The sequence below is a fragment of the Lycorma delicatula genome, chromosome 7, assembly GCF_047948215.1.
Source record: "Lycorma delicatula isolate Av1 chromosome 7, ASM4794821v1, whole genome shotgun sequence".
NCBI classification, from domain to species: domain Eukaryota; kingdom Metazoa; phylum Arthropoda; class Insecta; order Hemiptera; family Fulgoridae; genus Lycorma; species Lycorma delicatula.
Window position 1 is genome coordinate 132,006,430 of NC_134461.1, and position 23,212 is coordinate 132,029,641.

The window sequence follows — 23,212 nt, forward strand, 5'->3', positions numbered from 1 at the left end:
TTACCATCAGTCGAGTACATCACTCAACCCAATCAAAATTTACTGTGATAGTTAATTTATATTTTATGTTTACCGCTTCGGTTTTGGATTTGTTATTTATTTCTAATACTTTATTTCAATATTACTAACCAAATGTTAACAATGTTTTGTTATTATATGTGATAATGATCTACAGCATTTGAAAACATTTTCCTTTTGTTTCTGAATATTTTTCCTTTTGTATATTTATAGTTATCAATTTTACACATACCCTCAATGAGATTAATATTAATAATTTTTGTTATTCTTTGGAACTTAGATGTTTTATTACATCATCATTTTGATAATAAGAAAATAATCCGCTATTGTTATGAAATAGATTAAACTTTGATTTTAGATTAAACTAAATAGATTTACTTTGTAGATTATTTGTTGATAAAAGGTTAATTTTATTGTTTTTTAATAAATGTATTTTATATTATTTTCGTAAATGCCTTAATGCCTTAGTAGTGAACTCATCCAGTTCACTACTTCATATTCTTATGAAACTAGATTTTTTGCTCTTGATACCATGAAGAGCAAATATCGTGCAAGATTAGATATTACAAGAGAACTTAAGAGTTGCACTATTGGGGCTTACCCCCTTGTTCATGACTGTATTTTTATTTTACAGGTACAATAGCTATATGGAAAATATTTATTTAAATCTAAAATTTATGCCAGGAGAGCTTGGCTTCAAAATACACCATAAAGGGGGAAACGGGGTAAAACGTTTGTGAACCCCTGCATTAAGTTATACAGAGTAGATCAGGTAAAGCATGATATTTTCACTTTCATTACGCATCTTCTGTGAATGTAAAGCTTTTAAGATTGAAATGGTTTAGTTTTTATTTTCCTTTGAACTTTATTTTTGTACTCTATATTTTTTACAATTATTAGATTGTTTTAAATGCTACACATAGATCAACATTCAATCCCATCACCAACATTTTCTCCATTTCTAAGCTGTGGCGGAGAATTATCAACTTGGAAGTAGTACTCAAAGAATGGAGACAGTGAATTCCCTTAGAGTAGGCAAGACCCAGAAATATATTAACACCAGGTTTCTGAACAAAAGCTTAGTCATGATGACACCCTTGGGCTTATCAAATGATCAGCAGTTTCTACACAATTTGATATACTGTATTTTTTGCTATCAATAGTATTACTGTATTTTATTTGTTTGAGACAAGCAAATAAATTCCTTTTAGACTGAAAAGGCATAGGAGACCAGACTTTACCCAGTAGGCATTTAAGTTGGTAGGTAATTAAGTCGTTTAAGTTAGGTTTGCTTTTTGTACTGAATGCAAAGCAGGAAAAAATCTTTAGACAATCCATAGAGTTGCCATCCCACTATACTCCCGTGAAATGACTACTCTGCTGGCTGTCACAAGGTGTCAACATGTTACATGGAACCACGACAGCTGACGGCTCCCATGACACTCACTTTATGTAAAATGAATGAACGAAAAAGTAAAGTAGTAACAAGAGAAAACGCAATCCACAGTAAGATTGTTTGTATCATATAATCTCTAACAATGGCTCAGAAAACTTTGCAACTACTGAGGCAGGATAGTTTTGAGCCAATTTCATTTCAATAAAGAGAAAAATATACTGATTCATGGAAAAAAAATTTAAGATTTGTTGATAATTAAAACTTACACTTCAGTTGACCCCCTGAAAGTATAATGTTTCCATACTGAGCTCAGATGAGGTCATTCTCTTCAGTAGAACAGTCACATCACATACCTTCAGTAAGGTTCTAATTAAACACTTTTAGTCCAATTAAACACATCTGCATGCTATACAATTTCACTGATGTAGAATATTCATCTAGGAACACTGTACCAACTCCAAATGACTTGAAGAAAAAGGAATTTTTGTTATCTGATAAGGAACATAAGAGAGCCTTGAGCTATCCTCTGATTGGGGTTATATCCTTTTATATTGCAATTAATCTATGGAAAGACTATTCTTACTGAACATCCATTGTTTCACCTTATCTTTCATCCTTTTTTTCTTTCTTTATTAGCTTTTGAAGATATATACCAGACCTTGTAACAACCTGCTGCAGAGTTAGCCCATTCTTGGAGTAGTCTAGTGGAGGAAGATTGACTGAGGTCCCAATGCTGAACTCTTTGTTTCCAGTTCAATCAATGGCTGCACAATACATCTAACAGCTGAACTGAGTATCTAGTGATGAAAGCAACCCTCCTAAATACAAGTAGTACACATTGTTACAACTCAAATTAAATGGGTAATGAGAATCTGGCTTAATTGTTACAGAGATCAGTTAGTTGGATACTACCTTATGCCACATAATTTTGGGAATGGATAATTTTCCTTAGGGAAACCTGAGCCGGTTCTCATGTGGTTCTGTAACATCCGATGTAAAAACAATTGTAGCAAGTAGTTTTTTGTAATCTTTGAGTATGTAACATTGTCATTAATCAAAATTCTGGGTAAGATCATGATCTTCTGGGAAATTTGGAAGGGATGGATGCCCACTCTTTGGAAGGTGTTTGAAGCAATTCTTTAGATGAAGCTGTTGTTCCTATTTCCAGAAACTTGTTTCCTTCTCTGTAGGCAAATCACACACCCTTTAACACTTGATCCCCTCCTCCTTGGTGATGTTCAATGATTTTTGACTAGAAACCCAATGGATTTATGTTAAGGAAGTAAGAACCTCTAGTAATAAATCTTTGATATTAAGTGTAATTTAGTGGGGCAACTCTATGTAAGGACCTAAACAGGAACTCTTTATTCTATTTGGTGGTTTAAAATAAGTTTAGACTGAGGTTGAGATGCTTACAAAGTAAAGCTGGGTAATATATCATAAGTTGCAATGACTTTTCTATACCAAAAGTTTAATTTGTTTGCAAACACATAAAAATCAGTCTGAAAATATTGTATTGTTTTCAATGGTTGTGGTCAATATGAACAAGTGATTTTAAATACACAATTAAACAACATGCAAAGCAATTTTCAAAGTGCATGACATGTCAGCTAAAATAAACACTCAGCCTCAGTTCACTCTCTCTGATTTTGCTGTGTGTCTCTTATTTTGATATGACTCCTTCTTTCAATAATTTTCCACCATATGAATTATTTTATATTTCTTCACTTTGTGGTAAAATATCATTTAATAAAAAATGTGTCATGATATGTATCAGTTGCAATTCACTGTTAATTTACTTTTGAATATTCCATACATGCTTTCTTTGGTTTTCAATACATACAAATGACGTATCGACTTAATATTAAACATAGAGTAGTCTCATTCATAACACACATTGACAAATGTTAACTTTACTAATAATAATTAAAATAAAGATTTTCATAACTTTTAATAATAGCTGAAATGATAACTTACTTAAGGCAATATGAGCTCCTTCATCAGGAGTTTAATTTCAACTAACAGAATTAATTACACATAAACCTAATGAACTTAGTTTCTTTTCTCTAGTTTTCTTTAGTTCTGAAACAAAATACATGTATAAAAAGATCTGTTATATGACAAAAATTATTTGAAGAAAAAAAAGTGTCACAACAAATAAATAGTTTACTTAAATTAGAATCATTTGAGGAGAAGAAATTAGTGATAGACTGGATTTTACATTAACATTCTTTAAACACCTGAAAAATTATGAACTAAAAATGGAAACTAATAATCAAAATAGATCATCACACTGGAAAATTATATTTTTTTAATTGATGGTACTATGCAGTGATAGTCCATGTGGTGTCCATATCAGATTTTTTTAATGTTCAGAATTAAATCAGTGAATTTAAAAAAACTGAACAGAGTGAATACATTAATATCATATTTTTTTCAATCTAAATAATCTTAAATTAAAATTTAATCACTTTATCTACATAATAATGTTTATCACAATTAATTAGTAAAAAAAATATACCTTTCCTTTGTTGCGTTTCATTTCAGCAACACTGGCATAAACACGAGGTGTTCTTGCAGGTGAAGAAGGTTGTGAACTACCACCAGTTTGTATACACTACAATATAAAAATATATATATATATATATAAAATACATAAAAATTAATTATTTATTTATTTAACAAGTTAACTATTTACATGTAAATTGGAAAACAAGATTATACTCAAAACCATCAACAAAATAGTAATTTGAATTGTTAAATAAACACCAGCAATAGACAACGAGAAATGAATGTAAAAAAATAAATAGATGAAGAAGAAATAATACATAAATAAACAGTACTTAGAAAACTCTACAAAATAATACATTTTTAACTAGTTAGAATAAGAGTAAAAAATGAAAACAATTTGTCATTTTAGGTAATCCTAGTAGAAAGTGTAAATTTACCCTAAAAACATCTAAACCTTAAATCTGCAACTCAGACTGCCCAGTACAAAACCTCTTACATATTTTTCTAAAATATATTAGATACTTCAAAATTTATCTCAAGAAAAATAAGGGCAGGTTGAACCTTAACAAATCTAAATATCCCTGCCATGAACAAAATTGAAGAGGATGATCATGTAATTTTTAACAAATTTGAACTTCAAACAGACTATAGATATTGGTCAAATATCACTGTTCTTCAATGAAGTTTCTGCATGACTACTGATAAAGCAGGTTTTTAAAATAATCTAACTCCTGTTTATTATGTACATTTTTTAAAACCATCATTTCTAATAAACTAATTTTGTGACTAGTTTCCTAGTAATACTGAGCTACAACTAATCTCTCTGGTATTTTATAAATACTTATAATGAGTCAAGTGCTCCTTCATTTATTTTATTTTCTACCTATTCATAAGTAAGAACTTTTATTTTGTTTCTAATAATTTTTTCATATACTTTTTGTTATTTGTAGATGAATATTGTAAAGAAAATCATTTAGCATACAGTTTTCATTAACATAGATGAATTTTATAAAGGAAATAATTTAATATTCTGTTTCTATTAAATTTAAATGTCAAATTTCTTTTTAAATTATACAATAAGTTACACATTTCATTTTTTTTAAATTATACATAACACACTTTTAATTAAAAGCATATTTAAGATTTAGCAGAAATATCATAACTATGTGAAGCTGTCATCATTAGCATCTTTTACAAATTAGACTGAATATTCTATAATTCAGAGTGTCTGTCTGGAGAACAACTTTTCAACAAAAGAACTTATCAACCTGAGTTTGAGGTTATATGTGGAATTTAAGTAGTTTTTCCTAGAATAACACTATTAAACACATCACTAACATCAATAACTACTAAAGAACTTCTCCACTGACAAGAAGCCAATCTGATGCAGATTGTCAATCTGCATCAGATCAGTAGCATGATCCCCGTGCCTTCCTCTAATATCGAGGGTTTTACATAAAAGCTCTTTCTATAACTAAATTCAGTTAGACTATGCACTCAGATCATTTCTTGATTGAATCTTTAAACACCAGAAATACTATCCTCATACTAACAAAACAATTATTGATTGCAACAACAATTTCGTCCTATAATTTCATTTACTCAAAGTCCTCTTGATTTACTTAAAAATCAAGGAACAGATTCACAAATCTAATAAGCCTCTATTACAGTGTTTCTCAGTCTATCGGGCGTGTCCCCATAGGGGTGGGGGGTGTGATAACACTAAACGGGGGCACCAGCATATAAAAAAAAAAATATTAAACAAATTTATTAATTTACTAAAAGGAAGGCAAAAATGTATATTCTAACATAATAAATAATAAAATACACATTTACACTGATGTAATACACTTATAAATAAGATTGTATCAGTACTGCACAATGTATTTGATAATTAACTAAATTAAAAACTAAATTACTAAATTAAAAACAAGTTTAATAATTATTAGTGACTCCCTTGGTCCTGTCTTGCAAAGCAAATTTTTTCAAACAAAGGTTTAAAAATTAGAAATAGACATGCTCTTGCGTTCTTTTTCTATATTTAGCTGAGATCTGTATTTTGTCTTCAAAGCATCCACCGCAGAAAATCCAGTTTTGCAAAGGAAGGATGTTGAAAATGGTAATAGTATATGAAATTCTCTTGTTTTCAGTGCAGAAAACTCATCATCAACCCCTGCTCAAAATTCAAAGAGTGATCTATTACTAAATTGTCTTTTGATTTTGCCACTTGAAGTCTATGAAGATTTCTTCTTCGGCAGTTGAGAGCTCTTCGGAAGTATTTTGAAATTGATCCCAATCCACTTGTAACTTGCTATCATGTTGTCAGCAAGAAAATACTTTTTAAAATTCTTTTCCAGCATGGCTAGATGATTTTCAATGGTTACAAAAACAACTTTCACATGTTCTTCAGCCTTGTAAGTTTTAAAACATTCATCCACATTTGCAAACATTTCTAGGTTTTTTGTTTTAAATTTCTGCTCCACAGTTCCAATTTTCTACAAAAAGCACTAACTTTATCCAATGCACATGTATTTGCTCTTTGGAGTTGAAGATTCAAGGTAAATTTCTCGAATATGTCAACCAAGTAGCCAATTCCATCACAAATAAACCATCTTGAAACTTCTTGGCTTCCGATTGGTTTTCCTCTTCTAGGAAAATGGTGATTTCATCTCTTAATTCATAAACACGTTGCAAAAATTTTCCACGTGATAACCATCTTGCTTTGCAATAAAAAAAATAGTAACGCTGAATGTACTGCACCCATGTCTTTACAAAGTATAGAAGTATTCAAATTTAATATAAGATTTTGTATATCATCAAGAAGGTCATTAAGACATGGAAAGGTTGAAAAGTTGGGCTCTGAGTTCTGAAGGCGATGTTGCCTCAAAGATGTCTTTTCCATGAAACCTTTTACTGCATCATAAGTCTTCAAATTGTTTTTCTGTCCTTGCAGTTTCAAATTAAAAGGTTGATCAATTCAAAGAAGTCTGACAAATATGCCAAGTGGTGAATACATTTCTCATTTGTAAATTACCTCTTCATTTGAATTCATCAAAAATATTTCAACTTCTGATTTCAGATTGAACAGTCTAGCAAGCACATTACCATTTGAGAACCAACGAACTTCAGTATGGTAAAGAAGAGTGTTTAGTCACTATTCAATTTATAACATAAAGCCCCAAAAAGATTGGTATTCAGAGAACTAGATTTGACAAAGTATACTATTTTGATTACAAACTTAAAAACAGTATAAAGTGTTTCAGGCATACTGTTACAAGCCAAAGCTTATCTGTGATTGATGAAATGAGATCTAATGATGTGAAGGTTCTGTTTTTTTTTTTTTTTTTAAGCACAAGGAAATCCAGAACGGCATCCTGTCATGGCTTGTGCCCCATCAATGCATATTCCAATAACGTTCTCCCAAGGAAGATTATTAGCTGTCATAAAGTTACACAGAATAGAAAAACATCCTCAAACTTTGTGGTTGTCTGAAGAGTTTGAAAAAAATTTAAAAAAAAAAAAAGTGTTTTCTGTCAATATATCTACGGGAAAACAACTGATAATGCTTTGAAATGTTAATTGTCTCATTACATTGCAGAGAAAAGAAAGGAGATTTTTTTAACTTTTCTATTACTTGTTTTTTTTAAATCTTGTGCTATCTCATCAATTCTGTGTTTCACTATGTCATTTGAGAGTAATTTTTTGCAATTTTGTTGCAACTTTCCTCTCCAAGTAAAGTATTGCATGCAGTTTGTAAACATGGTTTTTATAAGTCTCACCAATGGTATGTGGTTTCATATCTTTTGCTATAAGCAAAGAAAGCTTATAAGGAACTTCAATGGCCTTTTTGGTTCTCCACTTGAAAACTTTCAGTTGAATCTCGTTTCATTCATTTAATCGAGTACCTGTTGCCATCAAAAAGCTTCCTTGGTTTGTCTTTCAGGTTGGGGTGATTGGTAGTCAAATGGCGTTCTCTCATTGCATCATTACTCAGATCATTGTGACAAATAACACGCTGAGTTAAATGACAGTCATTCTTCTTAATGTGCATTAAACCAAACCTTATATAGTCATCACTGTACACTCTTTTCTTTGGTAATGATTTAGTACTACTTTCTTTTTCTGTTCAGCCTCTGGAACCACTGTAAGGAAGGTTAATACCTTCACAGAATAAATGCGGGTGTTATGTATCAATGTAAATGAAGTGTAGTTATGTAGTCTTAGGTTGACCATTCCTGAGATATGTGGTTAATTGAAACCCAGCCACCAAAGAACACTGGTATCCATGATCTAGTAATCAAATCCATATAAAAGTAACTGCCTTTACTAGGATTTGAATCTTAGTACTCTTGATTTCAAAATCAGATTTACGATGATGAGTTCACCACTAGACCACCCTGGTGGGTTATTTAGTACTACCATGCACAAACAACTGGAACACAAAAACAGTCATCAGTCATCTGTTTTATGAAGTGTAGCCATCCATCGGTTGTAAAATTACCCTAACCATGGTAGAGTTTTCTCTAGAAACACTGTTTTTCTGCTTCCAACAGAGATGCAGAATCTAGTCGTATCAGAGCAAACTATTTGGGTATAGACCAATGTAAATAAGATGTGTGTATGAATGCAGTTAGATAAAATGATGATGGAGATCATGGAGTATGATGGAGTATTTGGGTGTAGGCCAGTGTAAATAAGATGTGTGCCTGAACGCAGTTAGTTTTAGCAGTGATGGAGATTACTGTTTGCAGAAATTAATTTTCTACGGCTGTGCATGAGCGGTTTGTGTTTGTTACACATTTTAATTGTTTGACTAATTTATGTATATTTTCATTGTTTACACTGAGAAAAAAATTTGTTGAACCAAGAACTTTTTTCTCAGTGTACAATGCCTCTCCTGAAATTCTCATACACTCCTGTTCAGGGGAGGGGGGTTGACCCAAGATTGAGAACCCATGGACTAGACAATTTAAAATGTTAGTTTTTCAATAGAATTTTAAATTTTTAATGAAGAAAAAATATCTACCGGAAGTAGATAAACCAAGTTAAATAGACTCAAGAACCTCTATTATCTTTTGTGTTCCTTTATTAAGTGATAGATTTTTAATTATTAGGGAGGGGTAGGTTATTCATGAGTATAGGAATACAAGTTTTCAGAATGAGTAAAACTTGCCTCAAAAAATGAATAAAAATTTAGTTTATGTGGTCTTCTATTCAGTTTCATTCCTCCCATTTTATGAAATTACTTTTGAGTGAAGTTAAAAATCAGTGTTTGTTAACTACTGTTGTTCCACTTCACTCATTTTAGACTTCACTGTTCTTTATACTTAAATCTTATTTGCCATTCCTTTCTTGACTTTTCTTTTATTCCAGTTTGAAATATTCCATCCCACCGGGCTGATCTAGCGGTTAACTCATCATCGCAAATCAGCTGATTTCGAAGTTGAGAGTTCTAAGGTTCAAATCCTAGTAAAGGCAGTTACTTTTATATGAGTTTGAATACTAGATCATGGATACTGGTGTGCTTTGGTGGTTGGGTTTCAATTAACCACACATCTCAGGAATGGTCAACCTGAAACTGTTCAAGACTACACTTCATTTACATTCATACATATCATCCTCATTCATCCTGTGAAGTAATGCCTTATTGTGGTTCCATTGGCTAAACAGAAAAAGAGAGTTTGAAATATTACATTTTTTCTGCTTGAAAAATTAATTCACCATAGAAGCTTGTATATGGGAATATGGAAATGGAATTTTGTAGTGTATGAAAAATGCAATGCCTGACCAGGATTTGAACACAGGACTCTGAGATGAACGGCTGAAATGTTATAACTCGCCTTACAGATTGGCAAGTTTTATTTCTTTCTTGCATTCATTTCAGAAAACCAAACAACTATAATGTCGCTCAATAGCGACATTAAAATCTTTTGGTATTCAATAATACCAAAAGATTTTATAATTGATGTCTAATTTTAAAACTGATATTACATTAGACAACTTACCCACAATAAATTATTGCCATATATTTCTGAGGGAGTATGCACAGGCACGTTGTTATGGTGCAAATACCAATTTTGTTTTTTCCATAATTCTGTTGTTTTTTGTTCATCATGCTCATCTTAAGCATTTTAGAACATCACAATAAAAGTAAAAATTCATTTTATCAACAGCAGGAACAAATTCTCAGTGAACAGTACCTTTGATGTTGAAAAAAAAATGTGATGAGCTGAGTATGCATTTTCTTGTAGATTTTACCTGCTACACCTTTGGTTTTGGTAAATGCAGGCACATTTACTGTGATGTCCATTAGTTTGTCTCTTGATTGTATATGATCCTAGAGACGAAATTAGGATCATTATTAGCTGTGTTATGAAGCTCATGACACATAAACATGACACTGCTTTAAATCAAGTGACATGAGATGAGGGACAAATTTTGCAGCTGTACTGTGGACATTGAAATTTCCAGTTAAAAAGTATTTTGGCTGGTCACATAACCAATTTCAATAGCATCATGCAATTCATGAATTGTTTGGTGACAGTCCTCATGGATGAGTTCCCAAATCTTTGTCCACAAATTTTTTCCTGTTATTTTGCTTTTGGAAGATTGTAAGTATGTGCACGAATTACTTTACATTTTTCTGGTATTTTTTTTTTTATGTTTGTATATATATATATATGTTCTATTTTACATTTATTTTATGAATTAGCAGTAGACAGTTAATTGTTTCTTTCTGTTTTAAATTGATTTTGAAACGTTTTGAAATTTGAAAAATGTTTCATCTGAAAATTCTATAGATTTTATTGTCGGGCTGTTTAACAATTGTACATTGTTGATTTAGTTATGATTTATTTAATTATTGAAATTATTTACATTTTTAAGTTGATATTTGAATTTTAAAATTGCTGTTTTGCAAATATAGCTTCCATCCTCTTTTTGTCTTTTACTTCCTTTAGGTCTCCTTCATCCAAAATGAAGTGCGACTTCATATGGAATAAGTACGCTTTAGTACATAAGAAAGATGAGCTTGGATGGAAACCATGTATAATATTTATGTGGCTATATGTATATATATATATATATATATATATATCTGATCTGTGAGAAGTAATAAAGACTGGATTCTTGGCTCATTTTTAAACCTGATTCTTTTTTAAATTAATCGATGTTCAGCATGTATCACAATCATAGATTAGAAATAGATTAATTGGGTGTAAGTTAATGAAAGTAATGTAAATATATAATGTGTTGAAAAACATAATTTCACATGTTAGGAAATGAATGATGACTGAAAAATACAAGTATTGTCTATAAAGTTATATTAAAATTATTGAAATTTTAACTTTTGAAGTTTTATATAATCTCTTCATTCTTAAGATAACCAAGCACGAGCGTATATTTACAGCTCTCCTCATAAATCTTCATAGTTATCTTTATTTCTTGTTTTTTATTTTACTATCTTCTTTTTATGTGAATTAACAAGCCATAGTATAAGCAAACACTGCTATAGTAGCATAATACATCCTTCATGAGTCAGTATGCTTAGGGCTTCAATCTTAGTAGATTGTTATTGGCAGGGAGTTTTTCATAGTCTTGTTTGCTTGTGATTGCAATTTTTTTTGCGGTAGGTGATCTGTGAGAACAGTGCATCTGTATCAAGTTCTCTTTAAAAGTTGATAAAATAGCTCCAGAAATGCATAAAATGTTGTTATAAGCATTTGGTGATGGCACTTTTGGACAAACACAGTTGTATGGTTGTTCTAAAAATTCCCATTCACCTTGGTAAATGTTCAGGAAGGACCATCTACCAATATTTCTAATTGTAACTGTTATTGCTGTATGGAATGCAGTTGTGGAAGGTTGTATGAGACTATCAAAACATCTGTAACATCATGGAATTGTCTATGGTATATGTCAGTGAATTTTGTTATAAGAATTTAATATGAGAAGGATTGCTACAAAGTTTCCACACCTATGAGTAATAACACAAACATGATCACATAATGTTTGTATTGAATTGAAAGAACTGTTCTGAGTTGACCCAGATTCTTTTTTCTAAGATCGTCTCAAGGTCAGGGATATCACTCTGAAACTAAGTAGCAGTCATCCCAGTGGAAGAACCCATTTTTACTTTAGGCCAAAAACCCTGTCAAGTCAAGAGCAGCATCACGTTTTTTATTAATCTGTTTCTTTAATACTTATAGAATTTGTACTACCTGGTCAGATGATTAATTGAGAATTCTACTTTTGCTGTCTTAAGGCAGCTCAGGGTGAATATGTTTAGTAAATGTCTGGAGAAGTAGAGCAGGATTAATTAAATCCTTCACCATGTCAGTACAAGATCACATACTGCTTTTAGTTTATCTACTGTATCATGACAGTTTATCCTCGTCCATTGTATTTGTCTGATTTGGCTCCGTGCAACTTCTTCTCTTTCTCAAGTTGAGGGGCAGTTTGATATGATAGAAGTGATTCAAGCCACATGTTTGCAATCACTGCTAATTACACTCAACAAAAAAGACTTTCAGGATGTATTCCTTTTGTGGTAAAAGTGCCACAATCAGTGTCTGAGCTCTTAAGAGGACTAATTTAAAGGTGCTGGTGGTGAATAAGAGCCCCATTCATGATGTGACTATGTTACATTTCAGGAACTTTTGGGTAGGACCTAGTATTACAATAAATTATTTGTAAATGTAAGTTCCTTATTCTTTACTTGAAATTGCACACAATTTGTTGTTTTCTTTATAGGCACAGATGGCATCATGTCCAGTTTTCGCCCTGCCAATAGTGCCAAGTTGTATGCTTCTCCAGAAGATGTCAAAACTCTTGGTTACCGTTCTAGATCTCTTCCGGCTCATTCCGCACGTCCACAGGTCAATAAATCCTATTTGTAGTTTAAATTTAAATCAATAAGTAATAGAAATATTTATTATAAATCTATATAATATATTGTTAATGAATGACATTTTCTTTCTTTGTTTGATCTAAGTTCAAGCTACTTTATCTTTTTATTATTAATTTTTTTTCTTCTGTACAGGTTCGTAAGTCATATAGTTTACGTTCACCATCGTCCACATTCAAACCTCAGCAAGTTTCTAATGTAACTCCATATGCACAACCTATTAGGAATAGGAATAAACCGATCGGAAATGCACCTCCAATTCCTGATCCCGATTACAGCTTGAGTGAAGGTGAAAGCGACAATGAAGGCGGTCAAGTAGAGAAGACTGTAGTTAGAGTTACAAACAATGAAGGAAGTGGTAATAGTAGTACCAGTTCGGGCAGTTTACCTCATAGTTTTAGTGTTGATGAAATACAAAAGGTCCGCACACAGTTAAAAAGTTCAAAATCATACCCAAATGATTTCCTACCAGGAGCGGAAGATGGGGATAATTCATCAAGTGGTGTTAGTTCCGACCAAGAAGTACCGCAACACAGCTTTGATACACCAAGCGATTCAATACAGACAGCAACAGCCACTTTACCGCGAGTGAGTCAACAACGAGCAACACTGACACGGAATGCCGTTTCATTGGCACAGCTGCCACCTCCTATTGAAGCGGAGTCGGATGACCGTGATGGTGAAATGGTTGTCCCACCGCCTCCAGAATTTACTGGTGGAACCGCTGCCTCGGCTTTAGTCGAAGAAGTTCTCGCCCCTCCTCCTCAGTTTTCTGATAATAGGTTAGTTACAAGAGTTCGTATAGTAGGAGCAGTACCAAAATCAACGACCGGGCGATTGCATAGTCAGTAATAAAGAAAAATCTTGCTGTTTTCTTTTACTATCTTCTTCCTGAGTCACAGGAACAAATTTTAATCGATTGTAATTTCTTTGTCCTTGTAAAATGTATGCACATTTTCATGTAAACGCACATAAATAGGCCTGTGCACACAGAAAACAAGCTAATTATATACAGACATTTACATATAAAATAATTGCTTTTATGAAAATGTTGTAAATTAAATTTTTTCTTTTGAAAAATCTTGCTTTTTTGTAACTGTTTTAGTGCATATTCATAAGTGATGTTACTAATTTAAATTGCATATTATTTTAATTAGTATGTATAAACAGTTTTTAATACAGGAAAAAAAAACAAATTGAAAGTGGAAAAAAATTTTGTTTTTATAGAGGATTAAAAATTATATGTTCAACAATTTGCTTTATTTCTTTTGCTTGAAAATTTGAAAACCAACATTCTTTTACTTGAAAATGTTGGAGAAATTAAAAATACATTTTGTTTTTAAACATGTACATGAATTTAATGACAAATGTTTAAAACTTAATTTACTTCTTATTGTTTTGATTTTGATTAATTAATATATTTTGATATATAAACAGTTTTAAATTTCTTATTATGAAGGTGTTATTAGGTTTTTTTTTTTAATGGAATGTTGGTCATTTTCTTAAAGGTGCATTTGTATTCTCTCTCTGTGATTTATGTTTATATTGTTATAATTAATTTTTGCAATTTTGTGGCTAACTAGATATTTTAATCTCTTAAACTGTTAATAAATTTCATTCTGAGCCTGTTAACTCCATATTGTTCTAAGCATGAGATGTGTATTAAAACGAAATCAGTATTTTTCGTAACTATAGTTTATTGTGGCAAAGTTTTTTTGTGCTTAGATTAGAATAACTGAATTTTTATTTAGTTTAATTTTTTTCAAGGATTTAATCTTTATTTTTTTAGTAGATTAAATAGTCTGAATCGTCATTAGTATTTTTTTAAACTCTGAAATAGGCTGAATTCACCACATACACATTTGAAAATGAAGGTGCTGGTAAACGTAAATAACCAAAAATTACCGACTGCTGTACAAACTGGTATCTGTTGATATCATAAATATTTAGTTAAATATTTTAGAGCACAGTGATTTTGAAATTCTAAGAGTAATTTTATAAGTGTTTTAAAAAATTACTAACTAAATATCATTAGTATGTCAAGAAGTATAAATTTGTTTAAATCAAGTTTGATGTGGAGTTGTTAGGAGTTCATTTTGATCTTACTGAGTGTAAGAAAATAAGATAGAAAATTTCTATTTTTGAACTGTACTCATGAAAGAAAAGTCCAGAAGGTTAAAATTTGTAGTTGCCCATAAGCTGATTTATTTAATTATAATTTATTTAAAAACATAATAAATAAAATAAAAAACCTTCTAAATATGTGAAATATGTTTCTGGGTGTTCTTTTTAGAACTGTTGTTATACACACCATCTTTATCAGTAGTGTTGCAAGGTGGTGTTGTTTGCTTTCTTCTAGAAGATGTACATATATTTAGAAATTGAGGTTTTTTTATAGTAACCATATTTTGTCATTAATCACCATAATTACTTTGCAACATAAGGCTAAAATTCAGATATGGTTACATATTGTTATTTCATGTTTAAATGCAAACTAATATAAAAGCATATTATTCTTACTTTTTTGGTGGCCTACTAGGTTTAAATGGAATAAAAAATTAAAAAGCATTTGCTCCAAAAAAAAATTGCTTATTCATGTTGCCACTGATGTAATAATTAATTTTTTGTTGTTGTAATAATAATTGTAGTAAATAAAAATGTTTTAATATTTATCAAAATTTTAGGCCTGTTTGTGCCTTCTTTTATAACTGTCTTTTAAATGTTTAAAAATTTACATTATATTCATTTGTTGTGTATTCTGCCATACTTTAATATATATTCATGATCTGTTAGTTGTTTTTAATATTATAACTTAATAGTTGTTTGATTTGGTCACATTGTATATTTATTCATAACTAAAATAAAATTTATATTCTGTGTTAATTTGGTCTTTTTATTTTTAAAAAAGAATGAGATAGATGGGACCAATATATACATTTTAAATAAATTAATTGGTGGAATAAAAAACTGATAAATAAATAAAAATAAAATAAATGACAAAATTATGTATAAATAAAATAAGATTTAATAATCTGAGCAAAATGTATTAAAAAGTGTTATAATTTTTATTTATTTTTATAATTTAAACTAGAAATCTAAAAAAATTATTAAAAAGATTTTTTTTTAAATCTGTACTCTGGTTTTGAATTTTTAGACTGTTAATATAGAGCTAAAAAAATCTCTTATTTCTTATTGTTAGTTTTGTAGTAAAACTTTGTAATTAACAAATGAAGAAAGTACTAAACTCTCATAATTTATTTGGTTTTATAAAAATATTTATTTAGGTAACAGCTGATGATTTAAAAACAGCTTGCCTTATTTGTTTCCTTCATTTTTAGTTTGTGACGGCATGGATTTACTAGATCATTGTTAATCCTAGTAATAGATAATTTTTTAATCAGTTTTATACTGGGTTATTCAAAAAGAAGGAACTAGCTTCAATTTTTTATTCCTAACATACTATAAAAGATAGCAAAAAATATTACACATCACTCGATAGAGAAAGATTCAAAATTTTATGGTCGTTGATGTAGTGTGCACTTAATAAGTATCAAAACAGTAGCCCACATCTTGCCACACACAAATTATTGAATTCACATCTTCAAAAATTCAATATCTTGGAGGAAGAGTAGCAGGTAATGCAGGATGGAAGAAATATGTGTTATTTTATTTACCTCCACAGAAAAAATCACAGAGGGTAAGGTCTGGGGACCTGAGAGACCACAAGTGATAAACAAGATCTTCTAATCCACCTCTGATCAATCCATCATTCTAAATGGTATTGTTCAGATTAAATCCAAATGGAAATGATGCTTGGAAATGAAGTTATTTGAATCTTCTTAAAGTCAGGGAAATAACCCATTTTATATTACGTACAGATAAAACATTCTAGTCACATTTTGCTTGACAAAAAATAAAAAAAACCATTGATTTTGCTTATAGAAATGGTACAAAACATATTTGCCTTCATGTTCGACAACCAAGATTTGTTGTCGAATTTTGTCCCGATTAACTTCAGAGAGCTGAAATGTTGCTGAAGCTGAAAAAGTTAGTCGTTTTGAAAAATGTTCCCTTCCATTACCCGCAAAATTTCATCACTAAATTCAAATCTGTTATGATCGCCAGGATGCATTGGCTGCAGTAATTGCAATTTATATGGCTCTTATGCAGATGTGTATTTTTTTAAGAACATGCTGTATCGTTGTTGAATGCTTGCCTGTGATATAAATTTCTAGGGCTTGGTTTGAATACGACTTGGATACACACAACATTTTTATTGACATGCTAGGGCAACAAATGCTTTTCTGTTTGCATATGTGACCATCTTCTATGAATTTATTATGTTGTTCATAAATCTGTTTACCATGTGGTGGCTGTTTATTGAACCTGTGGAAAAATGTACACTCGAACAATGGCTCGAAATGGAGGTATCATTTTTCTGTAAACAAAAAACAGTGGTGGATGCATAGCATGAACGGAATTAATTGGTGGGCTTTTTTTAAACTTTGAACCTTTATCTGGTAAAATGTGTTATTATATTTTATAGTTCATCAGAAATTAAAATTTGAAATCTTCAACTTTTTTGTATAAATCTGTAGTTTATTTATGGCAAAAGTACTTATTTTTGCAGTTTTCTTTTTGTTCATTTATTTATGTGAAATTTTATATTCTCTTCTACAAAGAATTGACATTGTTAATTCTTAAATGCAAGATCATTCATAAAGGAAAATATAAATATTTTATTGAAATATTTTCTATGCTATATTTTTGGAAAACATGGTTATGAAGAAATTTGTAATTAAATCGTGTAAAACAGGTTCTTTTATCTTTCTAAAGCTACTAATCAACAAACATTTAATGTAGAATAACTTGGATTTCTTTGAAATCTTTTTTAGCAAAATTGTTTGTCAGAATCGTTTAAAATAATTATTATTTTTACATACACTTGACAATTAAGTTTATATTTATTTTGCTACAAATAAATAAAATAAAACATAACAGATGATACATTTACTTTTCTTTCTGCTGGGATAAAATTAATGAAATTAGTTGGAAGCAAGCTGTTGCTTTATGAATCGCTAAGTAAATGCTCAAATCTGCATTATTTGTAATGATAATAGGACAAAATGAAGAAAGATTTTACATTTTGAATAATTAATTTATTATAAATACCAGCAATAAGATAGATTCATTTTAATTTTTAAATTTTATTCCATGACATTATCTTAAGGTGTTATAATTTGTTTATTGAATGGGATTAATACACATTGGGAGCAGTTTTCAATATTAATTATTTATTTAATTTTTCATTATTTAAACATTCAAAATTAAAAAAAAATTGAATAATTTTAATATGTACATTTTATCATGCCATTCAAACATGTGCATATGGCTGGTGCTTAATAATTATTAGAAAGTAAAATTTCTTCCTAAGACCATAATTTAATTTTTAATTAATTTTACTTCGGAAAAAAAAAATATTTCTATTTTTTCTATGTAAAAAAGGCCTATTGTTTTTTTTATTAGTAATATAATCTTTTCTGATTGCTTTATTAAACAAATTCTGTTAAAGATTACATCATTTCTTAGATGTCGGTACATATAAAATATACCTTGATATATTATATAACAGAAATTATGTCAGGATTAATTCATAAGCTGGGCATTTCAGAGAAAATAATCATTGTGATTTTTTACTTACATGTTAGTTAAACCCATCTGAACACATTTTATTTTTTCCTATTGTTTTGAATGAAAAATAAATTAGGATAAGTGCATTGATGACTTAATTTTATTAATTTTTCCAGAATATTTCACTAATGTAAAGTTAATTAATCTGAACTTACATAAAAACAAAAAACAAAACTTACATAAAACAAATGCACGTAAAACAAAAAAAAAACATAAATATATATATGAATAATTACCTAATCACTTTACCGTTGTACATAAATAAATAAGAATTATAATAATTATAGAGAGAATAACTTTAATACTTTAACTTTTAAATGTTAATATCTCAGAAGATGAAAAGCTAGGCTTAAATTTTGGTTTCATTCATATTACTTTGTTTTATAATTTATAGTAGCACATTATGAAACAAAGTTAAATTAATTTTAAAATCGAGTAATATGAATGAAACCAAAATTTAAGCCTAGCTTTTCATCTTTTGAGATATTAACATTTAAAAGTTAAAGTATTAAAGTTATTCTCTCTATAATTATTATAATTCTTATTTATTTATGTACAACGGTAAAGTGATTAGGTAATTATTCATATATATATTTATGTTTTTTTTTTGTTTTACGTACATTTGTTTTATGTAAGTTTTTTAATATTAATTTTAACAATAAATTAAGAAATTAATGATAGTTTTTTTTTTTTTTTTTTTGTCTTCAGTCATTTGACTGGTTTGATGCAGCTCTCCAAGATTCCCTATCTAGTGCTAGTCGTTTCATTTCAGTATACCCTCTACATCCTACATCCCCAACAATTTGTTTTACATACTCCAAACGTGGCCTGCCTACACAATTTTTCCCTTCTACCTGTCCTTCCAATATTAAAGCGACTATTCCAGGATGCCTTAGTATGTGGCCTATAAGTCTGTCTCTTCTTTTAACTATATTCTTCCAAATGCTTCTTTCTTCATCTATTTGCCGCAATACCTCTTCATTTGTCACTTTATCCACCCATCTGATTTTTAACATTCTCCTATAGCACCACATTTCAAAAGCTTCTAATCTTTTCTTCTCAGATACTCCGATTGTCCAAGTTTCACTTCCATATAAAGCGACACTCCAAACATACACTTTCAAAAATCTTTTCCTGACATTTAAATTCATTTTTGATGTAAACAAATTATATTTCTTACTGAAGGCTCGTTTAGCTTGTGCTATTCGGCATTTTATATCGCTCCTGCTTCGTCCATCTTTAGTAATTTTACTTCCCAAATAACAAAATTCTTCTACCTCCATAATCTTTTCTCCTCCTATTTTCACATTCAGTGGTCCATCTTTGTTATTTCTACTACATTTCATTACTTTTGTTTTGTTCTTGTTTATTTTCATGCGATAGTTCTTGCGTAGGACTTCATCTATGCCATTCATTGTTTCTTCTAAATCCTTTTTACTCTCGGCTAGAATTACTATATCATCAGCAAATCGTAGCATCTTTATCTTTTCACCTTGTACTGTTACTCCGAATCTAAATTGTTCTTTAATATCATTAACTGCTAGTTCCATGTAAAGATTAAAAAGTAACGGAGATAGGGAACATCCTTGTCGGACTCCCTTTCTTATTAGGGCTTCTTTCTTATGTTCTTCAATTGTTATTGTTGCTGTTTGGTTCCTGTACATGTTAGCAATTGTTCTTCTATCTCTGTATTTGAACCCTAATTTTTTTAAAATGCTGAACATTTTATTCCAATCTACGTTATCGAAAGCCTTTTCTAGGTCTATAAACGCCAAGTATGTTGGTTTGTTTTTCTTTAATCTTCCTTCTACTATTAATCTGAGGCCTAAAATTGCTTCCCTTGTCCCTATACTTTTCCTGAAACCAAATTGGTCTTCTCCTAACACTTCTTCCACTCTCCTCTCAATTCTTCTGTATAAAATTCTAGTTAAGATTTTTGATGCATGACTAGTTAAACTAATTGTTCTGTATTCTTCACATTTATCTGCCCCTGCTTTCTTTGGTATCATAACTATAACACTTTTTTTGAAGTCTGACGGAAATTCCCCTTTTTCATAAATATTACACACCAGTTTGTATAATCTATCAATCGCTTCCTCACCTGCACTGCGCAGTAATTCTACAGGTATTCCGTCTATTCCAGGAGCCTTTCTGCCATTTAAATCTTTTAATGCTCTCTTAAATTCAGATCTCAGTATTGTTTCTCCCATTTCATCCTCCTCAACTTCCTCTTCTTCCTCTATAACACCATTTTCTAATTCATTTCCTCCGTATAACTCTTCAATATATTCCACCCATCTATCGACTTTACCTTTCGTATTATATATTGGTGTACCATCTTTGTTTAACACATTATTAGATTTTAATTTATGTACCCCAAAATTTTCCTTAACTTTCCTGTATGCTCCGTCAATTTTACCAATGTTCATTTCTCTTTCCACTTCTGAACACTTTTCTTTAATCCACTCTTCTTTCGCCAGTTTGCATTTCCTATTTATAGCATTTCTTAATTGCCGATAGTTCCTTTTACTTTCTTCATCATTAGCATTCTTATATTTTCTACGTTCATCCATCAGCTGCAATATATCGTCTGAAACCCAAGGTTTTCTACCAGTTCTCTTTATTCCGCCTAAGTTTGCTTCAGCTGATTTAAGAATTTCCTTTTTAACATTCTCCCATTCTTCTTCTACATTTTCTACCATATCTTTTTTACTCAGACCTCTTGCGATGTCCTCCTCAAAAATCTTCTTTACCTCCTCTTCCTCAAGCTTCTCTAAATTCCACCGATTCATCTGACAACTTTTCTTCAGGTTTTTAAACCCCAATCTACATTTCATTATCACCAAATTATGGTCGCTATCAATGTCTGCTCCAGGGTAAGTTTTGCAGTCAACGAGTTGATTTCTAAATCTTTGCTTAACCATGATATAATCTATCTGATACCTTCCAGTATCGCCTGGCTTTTTCCAAGTGTATATTCTTCTATTATGATTTTTAAATTGGGTGTTGGCAATTACTAAATTATACTTCGTGCAAAATTCTATAAGTCGGTCCCCTCTTTCATTCCTTTTGCCCAGCCCATATTCACCCACTATATTTCCTTCCTTGCCTTTTCCAATGCTTGCATTCCAATCTCCAACTATTATTAAATTTTCATCTCCCTTTACGTGTTTAATTGCTTCATCAATCTCTTCGTATACACACTCTACCTCATCATCATCATGGGCGCTTGTAGGCATATAAACGTTAACAATCGTTGTCGGTTTAGGTTTTGATTTTATCCTTATTACAATGATTCTATCGCTATGCGTTTTGAAATACTCCACTCTCCTCCCTATCTTCTTGTTCATCACGAAACCTACTCCTGCCTGCCCATTATTTGACGCTGAGTTAATTACTCTAAAATCACCTGACCAAAAGTCGCCTTCCTCTTCCCACCGAACCTCACTAATTCCTACTATATCCACATTCACCCTATCCATTTCCCTTTTTAAATTTTCTAGCCTACCAACCTTTTTTAAGCTTCTAACATTCCACGCTCCGACTCGTAGAATGTTATTTTTTAATTTTCTGGTGACCCCTTCCTTAGTAGTCCCCACCCGGAGATCCGAACGGGGGACTATTTTACCTCCGGAATATTTTACCAAGGAAGGCGCCTCCATTGTTGCTATGTGAAAATGCAGAGAGCCACATTTTCTTGGAAAAAAAGCAGCTGTAGTTTTCCATTGCTTTCAGCTGCGCAGTACTCAGAGGACTGAGTGATGTTGATACGGCCGTTTAAGTCATTGTGACTCACGCCCCTAACAACTACTGAAAGAGCTGCTGCCCTCTTTCAGGAATCATTCCTTAGTCTGGCTCTCAACAGATACCTCTCCGATATGGTTGCACCTTCGGTCCAGCTACTCTGTATCCCTGAGCACTCAAGCCCCCTCACCAACGGCAAGGTCTCATGATTCATAGAGGAGGATAGTTGATAGTAGAATGATAGTTTAAAAATTATTATTTATAAAAGACTTACTTTTAAAATATGATAAAATCTTCATTCTATAGGATCGTTTGGACCTAATTAGCATCTTATACAAAAAAAAATCTAATTAGCACCATTACTGAAATGCTGATTTTTTAATGGTGTTCATCTTGAATTTTCAGAAAACGACTTTAAATTGTAATCTGTTAATATATTTTATCTAATTTGCAATAATTATATTTAATTTCTTGATGACTGAATTTTAATATTATATGTTATAATAAAAAATAAAGAGATTTTCATCAATAGAAAATAAAGAGCTACTTGCAAACAGGTTCAGAATCCTAAAAAAATAAAAAAAACCTTGTCAATTTTCAAAGTTATGTGGAAATATTCAATTAAAATATAAATCACCCGACCAGACCTTGAGATGGAGGTGTTCACAATACCTAAAAAATATCTAAAGCAAAACAGTACGGTTTGATTTGTTGTAAATGAAATTGTTTTGATCGCTTAAAGAAAATCTGTCGTACAATAATAAACCTAAGATGTTCTTAGAGGAACAGAAGTGAAATATATGTCAGTACCTGATATAGTATATACCGTACAGTATATATACATAAAGTTAAACGTGTGTTATATGTAATGTGCAATTTTTTATGTTACTTACATTTAATATAAAATCAAAAGAAAATATTCAAAATCACCAGTCGACTAAGTACTA

At 30.7% G+C, this 23,212-nt stretch overlaps 1 protein-coding gene across 2 annotated transcripts in view; it reads left to right on the forward strand.

Moving 5' to 3' along the window:
• Positions 1-15,939, forward strand: part of LOC142327920 (uncharacterized) — a 49,980-nt gene extending 34,041 nt beyond the window's left edge. Inside the window, exons 1-3 of one of the 2 annotated variants that reach the window (XM_075371293.1) lie at positions 653-790; positions 12,677-12,801; positions 12,966-15,939. In XM_075371293.1, the coding sequence (XP_075227408.1) occupies positions 12,691-12,801; positions 12,966-13,682 (828 nt within the window). In that variant the 5' untranslated portion in view covers positions 653-790; positions 12,677-12,690 and the 3' untranslated portion in view covers positions 13,683-15,939. Of the gene's footprint in view, positions 1-652; positions 791-12,676; positions 12,802-12,965 lie in introns of those variants that run through there. The other variant, XM_075371292.1, reaches the window with a different exon arrangement.
• The last annotated feature ends 7,273 nt before the right edge of the window (positions 15,940-23,212 follow it).